The following is an 8,101-nucleotide window of genomic DNA, read 5'->3' as shown; positions in this document are numbered from 1 at the left end:
TTCAAAAAAAAAAAAAAAAAAAAAAAAACGTTCAAATAAAGGGACGAGAGAAAATATACGTTCATCGGTTGGAAAAAAAAAAAAAAGAGAAAAACAATAGCCGATGAGAGAGAGAGAGAGAGGGAGAGATTGGGAAACCCTAAAAATCCCCGATGTTAAACCGGTGGCGAACCCCTCGAAAGCCGGAACGAATGGCGTGTAAGAACGGAATGCACGCGTGTAAAAATTAACGAGCGAACGATCGTTAAAACAACGGTACAGAACACCGCTAACAAGGTGTGCGCGCCGCGGTTAGATTCGGCGTTAAACAAATGTTCCATTGGAAACGAAAAAGATCCACCTCTCCCCCTCTGTAAAACGTGTCAGCGAGACGAATATTGCAACAAATATTGCCTCGTAAATTTTCCCATCGTACCGGACACGAGTGTAGTAAGTAAGTACTGTATACGGCGTCGAAGATGCCTGGCCTCCTAACCTCTAGACCCGGCGAAGAGATGTTCCACCACGCGAGGAGATGGCTCGCGTGAGCACCGACTCCTTTTCAAGGCTTCCTTTTCCGTTATGCGTAATACGCGTGCATGACGCTGCGCGTACATAAAGAGACTCGTCGCGGTTCGGCCAGAAACGATTAAAACGGCGCTTTTAACGCGCGAAAGCTTGAACGCGGGCGAGAGAGCGCGCGCAACACGTCGTAATATCGTAATAATAAGCGGGTGAAAAATTGCGCGGTTAACTGTGATTCTAGCACCCGCTCGTGGCCCCCGCGCGCACACCTTCTCGTGGCAACCGGTTCCATTATCTTCCGAACCGAGTTTCAATGTGTTCGCGATTGAACGACCGGCGTATTACGATAACAGAGACCCGTCGACGCGCTGCCACAACTATACGGTTAAGTAATATTTCGTGTTGCCCGTTCACCGATCCACCGGTAGATAAACAATGGGCGATTTTTTTTCATCGCGCAGACTCTCGATTCGGCGCTACTTAGGGGGCTCGAATTAAGCTGAATCGAGCAACGTGTGTGTACGTTGACACTTGACATCTCGTGTTTTAATATACGGAGATACATACTCGCGGAGTGAATTATGGCGCAGATAACAACAGATGCAGGTTATAATTAATTGTTTCGACCTGCGAGATTGGGAATTAATATCCGATCGAGTTGTTTAAAGAAAAAGATAGAGGAGTACGAATTCGAATTTAGCAACGGAGTAATTTGCATCTGTTATTTCGAAGCTACGTTTATTTGATCAATTTTTACGATATTTCCAGAACGTAGAATTTCTATTTTCCCGTTGCGTTGTTTCAAAGCTACTCAAGTCTTGTTGATACATCTAAGGATAAGAATAATTTAACGTTGATAAGGTGAGATTAATTAAAACTCTGTAAAAAATAATGAAAATTATGACGTTCGTCAGATCCTATCAGATCCTATCCCATGTTCGATGTAAACTTTCGAGCGAAACCCAGTTCCACGATTTACAATTCCACGTACAAGCGGTGGCACGCTCTTCTCGATTCACCGTTGCCCGTTCGTTCCGTCGATTCCGAGGCATAAAAACGAGCCCGTGTATCGTTTCGCGATACAACACCATCAGGCAAGTTACCCATAGGCCGTAACAATGAATCGAGCTAATGTAAACGGAACTGGATGGTTCGCGGGAATTACTCTTGACGGCCGAGAGAAAGAACGTTTTACTACGAGCGCGAGTATAAATCTATCGTGGAGATCCCGTCAGACAAACACACACACGCACGCAGACAGAGGGAGGATCAGAATTTTTCCACGGTTCGACGAATTCGCGTCGCCTCGTCCCGTGCAAACCTTTTCCTTCCAGCCGAACGCGCCGCGTGCTTCAAAGAGAACGGTGAGACAGCACGTGGTGGGTACTCGCGGATCACCGAAGTAACGGTGTCCGGTAACCGCGTCAGAGCCGGTGCTAGCGGTACTCGAAAGCGTTCCGTTACTCGACCGACAGATCCGCTAACGCGACTCTCGCGTCCTCTCTCTCTCTCTCTCTCTCTCTCTCTCTTTCTCTCCGTTTGCCGTTCTCTGCACCTTTCTCTCCCGCCCGCCCCGCCGTGGGATGAGAAGCGTGCACGAAAAGCGCCGGCATATCGAGCCGCTCCGTCTCGCTGTACAACCCGCGACGAGTAATGGCCCTTCATTACGCGACCGACGCGAACAACCGACCTCGACCGTCTCTCTCGTTCGCTAACCGAACTTTGATTTATCGCCACTTCCACCGTCGAACCAGATCGCTCTTTGTCACTGATCGATTCGCGATGTGTTTCGACGGTATCGTTGTACGAAGCTCGATTGAAAAGTACCGAAGATTTCTTTGTCAGAAGGGATGGACAAAGAGTGAGAAACGATCTCTGGATGATCTTAGCAGTGAGACTCTTTTCGAGCGTCGGATTGTCGTTGGTTTTACAGTTTTCTTAATTTCTACTCCGTCGCTGGAAACACCTGTACTTCGCTAACTGTAAAAGAGAGAGGAAAAATGACAGAGCCACGAAACTCCATACATCAGTGCGCCGATGATTACACACGGCGCGGTAAAAATTGCAAGAATTTTGTAATAAGCCTTCGTACTTAGGCCGCGAACTTTTCAATCGACTCCCGTTCGAGATGATAAGTCTCGCGAGATTTGTCTTACGAGAGTATGTCTCTTTCATCTGCATTCTTTTGCCTTCGGTAATATGCTCTCGTAGACTTATGAGGCCACGGCAGACGTAATTTAAAGGCGGAACAGAGAGATTCTGTAGGGTGACTGTTAACTTTGTCTTACGAGAGTGCACATCTTTCATCTGCAGTTTTTTCTAGTGTCTTGCAAGAGTACAATAGACGTAATTTAAAGGCGGAACGAAGAGATTCCGCGGCAAAGAAAGGAACCGAAAATCGACGGAGAGGAAGTGGTCTCGACTAGCCAATATGTTTAACCCTTGCTGTAGTACAAGTTGGATGGATGTTAGTCGATCAAATATTGCCCGATGAAAGTTTTCACGCTGACTTGGCTTAGCTCGATATGGTAATAGCGAATTCTGAACGTTCCTCATCCCGCGAGGAGTGGCTCCAACTGCGTGAACAGCATCTGCTATGCGCGAGTGAAAGACAAAGTTGCATTGTTTGTTATTAGTTATCCTAGAGCTATTTCCGTTACGGCAGTATCACTGACACGAGTGGTGGAGGGACCGATTCATTTTTCTGTCACATTTCCACGGACTGTTTGCTCAAGATTGTTTGTCGATAGATTCGATCGAAGATTGGCTGATTTCTATCGATACAGAAACGTCGGTTACGTTTCACGTTGCAAACATTTCAAGCACAAATTTTCTACGAAATTCCATCACCTATTTGTTGCACATTATCGCAAAGTTCGTTTATTCAACCTTACAAACGACGAAAATTGTGCACGAAGCAAGCAAAAACTGATCCATCGATTAAGTGAAAACGCGTATAATTACGTAATGCCCGAATGTAGCTTTAATTACGAATTTGCGAAATTGAATTTCTTCCGTGAAATTTTACGTAACAACGTCGAGAAACCGCCCCGATCCTCCACGTTTGTCGGAATCAATTACTTCGCGATCATTCGACCGGGCCGGAATTAATTTCGTTAATTAAAACGCGACGGCGGTATCGCCAGGAGTCCAAAGCATTCCCTGGAACGCATTACGCGTCCAACATTGATCCGTTTTAGCCCGCGATGCACCGATGTAACGATCCTTCGTTACACGGCACACGGTTTCACTCTACGAGAGCTGGGCTGACCTCGACCGTCGTCTTTCACTCGCCAGGCCAGTTCAACTAAATAAAGTTCACCGCGGCTTTTCTTCCCCTTTCGTCGAGAATTCTCGTTTAACGATTCGCAAAAAGAGAAAAACTAGTGCGATCCAGACGAAAAAATGTTCAATGTCAGATTTACCATTTTTTCATCGTTCAGTTTAATAAATACTAAATACATTTGCTTGGATGAGGAAACGGTGGAAGGGGAACGTCTCATACCTATGTCGCTAATCGAACAAAAAAAAACAAATCTAAAATTGAGAAGATGACCATACATCTTAAATGTAACCCTACCGGAAGATCTCGATCGTTTCCTATTCGTACCTGTGCCCGTGATCGGTGGTGATGCCAGCTGCGAGCTGCTTATATCCGGCGGTTGTTGATTCTGTTGCGTTTGTTGCTGTTGTTGCGATTGTTGCTGCTGTTGTTGCGGACTATTCGCAGCCACCTGCACAGTGCCAGGACTGGCTGCGCTTTCCGCCATCTTTTTCCTTCTTTTTCTCTTTCCCGTTACGGTTCTACCTCTTTTCACGTTCAGTTTTTCAAACCTCCGTAAAGAACGGCCGCGACATTTTTGTCTAACGCTCAGGGGGAAAAACGCGATTCGAACATGATCGAGTGTCACACTGTTCTCGTTTCCCCTTTGGTGGACCCGACGCGATTCGACGCGACGAGGCGAGGAGATGCTGAACGAATTGGATCAGACACGTTTCGATCTCGCCTCGCAGGTGGAAAATTTGTTGCCAGGCTCCTCGTGCCTGCGCACACCTCGCGCCCTGTTTCCGTTCGATTTAATAGATTTTCCTCTCAGATCGTCGATCTTCTATCGTTCGATAAATTAACGTTTCTTTTCTCTTTTTTTTTTGTACGTTGTAGGATGTATTTTTCTTTTTCTTTATGTTATAAATGTTACTTTGGTTGTTCTGCCGGTAACGTCCATAAGGTGGCTCCTTTTGTTCTCGTTTCTCTTTATACCGGGGCGTTTATTGCTGACGGTACTTTCCCTCTCTTTGCCTCGCACCACGTCGATTTTACGATCAGGCTATTGTTGTCAACGGCCTGCACCAGCACGTTTCGCTCTTACAAGAAAATTCCTCGACGCTCGCCACGCAATCCCGTTTGACGTCAGAGGACATTACGACGGCTTCGAATAGCGATCTGGATGCCATCTCTTCCGTGAACCAGATTAAAGATGCACTGTCAAGGGCTGCTGGCGGAGTACCGTTCGATCGATCGTACGGTAGACCCGGTAAAAGTTCCACGATTCGATTAGGTTTGCAAGCTGGTGTGTACATGGAACAACGTTGATTTTGCCCACTCGTCCTCGTGTTCACACGATCGTATCAACGATACACGAGACGTCGTGGACGACGCTGTTGTTCCCGATGCATCGCGGATGCAAGAAGAGAACATGGAGATAATCGGCGATACCGATAAATTTTTAGCTAACCCTTTGTACGTTACTCTTATGCACAGTCGATCGTTATCAGTCTACGCTCGTTAATCACGGATCGTTCACTGTGATGTTTCGAAGGTGATCGGTAGGTGAGGAGTGTGATCGAATGGATAAAAATTTTGCAAGGAAGAAAGGTGGTTTGGAGATCGTGTGTTCGAAGAAGAGCTTTCTTTCGTCAGTCAGTTCTTTGATTACGAATTTTCTTCCTTCGAATGTTATCAAATTTCCCCTCTTCGGAAGAAACGGAAAATTGAGACACACCGAAAGACAACAAGCGAAAAACCGCGATAAAATTAGGGAAGCTTACGAGGTATACAACGATGTATATGTTTCTTCGTCGATCAGTCGAGAGAAGAGAATAATAATCTTGAGGCACTGTTTATCGTATCGATCGCAAAAACCGTCGTCCGCGTATATGTCGACCTTCGTTACGTGATGAAAGAGGTACGACCGGTTCTTTCACCGATCTCTTTTGCGAGAAGACGAAGGGAAAGAAAGTGGAAAAAATATAGGTTACGATAAATGCGAGATAAAAGACACACACAGGATTTTGCAACAACGATTCGCGACACGTTTTCCCCGGTATACGTATCAATAATCAGTCGAGAAGGCATAAAATTTTAGGCACTCTTCACCCTTGTATCATCGATACACCCTATCAATTACTTTTTTTCACAGAGCTACAAACAACGACGACCAATCCAACCAAAAACGATTAAGATAAATATATACCCTGAACACGATATAACATCCCCGATAAATGCTAAAAAACACAAGTAAAAAATCTCCAAAAAACGGAGCAACGAAGGGACAAAAGAGAAAATGTCAAAGGGAAATAGAGAATCTCTTAACGAACTAGAATGATCTCAGTCGAAGTACCGATTTGAAAATACTTAGGCACTCGTTTGTCTTATACGTGTGTGTGTGTGTGTGTGCTGTGTTGATATCGACTCCTTGGTGTATCCCTCGAACGTTACCCCTGTCAAGGGAGACACGAAATGGAATTACAAATGTCCCGACGCGGCACGCCAACAAACGCAGGGGAGAAGAGCTTGAAATAGGGTGGCGAGGAAAGAAAGACGCCGAGGGTAGGAGTAGAGCAGCGAGTCGATAGGTCAGTAGGTCTCGTTCAAAGAACGACTCTCTTCGATTCACCCGCGCGTTCGTACGCGCAGCCACGTCGCCCCCCTGCCTCCTAATACCACTTCCTCCACCGGTCGGTGTCCTCTGATGCGCCAATTTAGCTATTCGATTCGATATCCACGGATTAAAGGGTAAAAGTAAAAAAGCGGCAACAGGACGACGAGGAGGGGCGTCGAGTCGATAGGTCAGTAGGTCTCGTTCAGAGAACTGTTCTTCGGAGGGAGTTTCATCCAGTTCACACTTTCGGTTTCAATGTTCCCTACTCGTTAATCCGAGGACTCACTAATATTATCGAATCGTCAGCCTGTTTTCTGATCTTTTACAAAAGATGTGTGTGTCTGTGAGCGTGTGTATGTGTGTAAGCGTCACTTGATTGGAAAAAAAGACACAATGTTAAGTTCACGAATATTTTGTAAATAGAAAGAAATACACTTTGCACCTATGGCTGTCTCTCTCGTTTTGTATTCTCGAAGCTCGTTGAAATTTAGTCGGTTGATAAAGGGCTTGTTGTTGTGCTTGACGGAGATACGAGTTGCGATTATAGAGAACGTTGATACTATTACACGGGGTGGGTGATCCTCGAAGAAAGAAGTGCACGCGTTTATTTGCGACCTTCGCCACGACTAATTCGGTAGCTACGGTCTTCGGTCGATATTCCGTTAACAACGAGCTTCGTCGTTCAACACGACGACGTCGTGCAACGCAGCGGAACAATTCGAAACCCGCGTTCACGTTTCTTGTCCCTTCACATTTCGCCTTGTCCCGATCGTCCACGCAACCATCAGTATCCTTCATCGAACTTTACATTTTACGAAAGTCGAACGAAAACACACTGTCACACGAAACTTCAGTTACTGTTACCACGATCCTCGATATATATATATATAGATTGTCCCACGTAGAAAACGACAGTATTTGTCGTACCAATACCAGACGAAATGTTCAGTCATCGACCAAACGATTTTTCTCAAGGTTCACGTATTCACACTGTGCAGGATCACCATGAAGGATCATCGTACGCTCGTACGGTGTCACCTCGACATCGATCATCGTCCAATCTCTCTCAGGTCTCGATCAAGGTACCAGGACACGGTAGGACCCGTCTGATTTCCATCGTTTCTCGAACAAACAGTATACACACCAGATCTTGTGCACCTGGTCACACGCTCCACGTACGGGATTTTTTTGGCCAAGGATCCTGATACTCGTGCTACGAAACACACTAGTCGAGCCGCGCCACTCAGATCCACTTGGCCTCGTGGGCTTTACGTCATTGTCGACTCCGTCATCCTGGCTCTGTGGTACGTGACCGTGTTCGTTCCTTCGATTCTGGCAGGAGCACACAACGGTGTATCGCGGTGAACAACACTCGGAAGAGAACGCGCGTCGCGGTCCGGATACGCGTGGATCGCGTCACAAATCAGATCTTCGTTCGATCCTTATGGAGGAAAAAAAAGCTCGTGTCTGATGTCGTTTCGTAGCCGAACGTCTCGTTTCGGCTATGCACTTCACGGGGAACCAGTGGCTCGAGCTTAAAGCGACCGTCAGCAGATGGCAGCCAGTGTTGAGCCACCGTTTACTACCACCCCGCCCGGATTACACTGATTCATACAGACTTTTCCCTCGTCTTTGATCGTCCCTTTAGCCAACATCACCCGACACATTGTCCAATGATACTTTCGTTACGATACCTCGCACTGTTTCTCATGTTT

General features: G+C 46.3%; 1 protein-coding gene across 1 annotated transcript in view; it reads right to left on the bottom strand.

The window, feature by feature from the left end:
• The window catches only part of LOC108576122 (probable nuclear hormone receptor HR3), a 110,549-nt gene extending 106,174 nt beyond the window's left edge, over positions 1 to 4,375 (bottom strand). Inside the window, exon 1 of the mRNA XM_017939051.1 lies at positions 4,085 to 4,375. Coding sequence (XP_017794540.1) covers positions 4,085 to 4,274 — 190 coding nt within the window. The 5' untranslated portion in view covers positions 4,275 to 4,375. The remainder of the gene's footprint in view (positions 1 to 4,084) is intronic.
• Positions 4,376 to 8,101: the final 3,726 nt, after the last annotated feature.

The sequence above is a fragment of the Habropoda laboriosa genome, unplaced genomic scaffold, assembly GCF_001263275.1.
Source record: "Habropoda laboriosa isolate 0110345459 unplaced genomic scaffold, ASM126327v1 scaffold333, whole genome shotgun sequence".
In the NCBI taxonomy this organism is placed as follows: domain Eukaryota; kingdom Metazoa; phylum Arthropoda; class Insecta; order Hymenoptera; family Apidae; genus Habropoda; species Habropoda laboriosa.
This window is presented reverse-complemented; position numbering and strand designations above follow the sequence as displayed.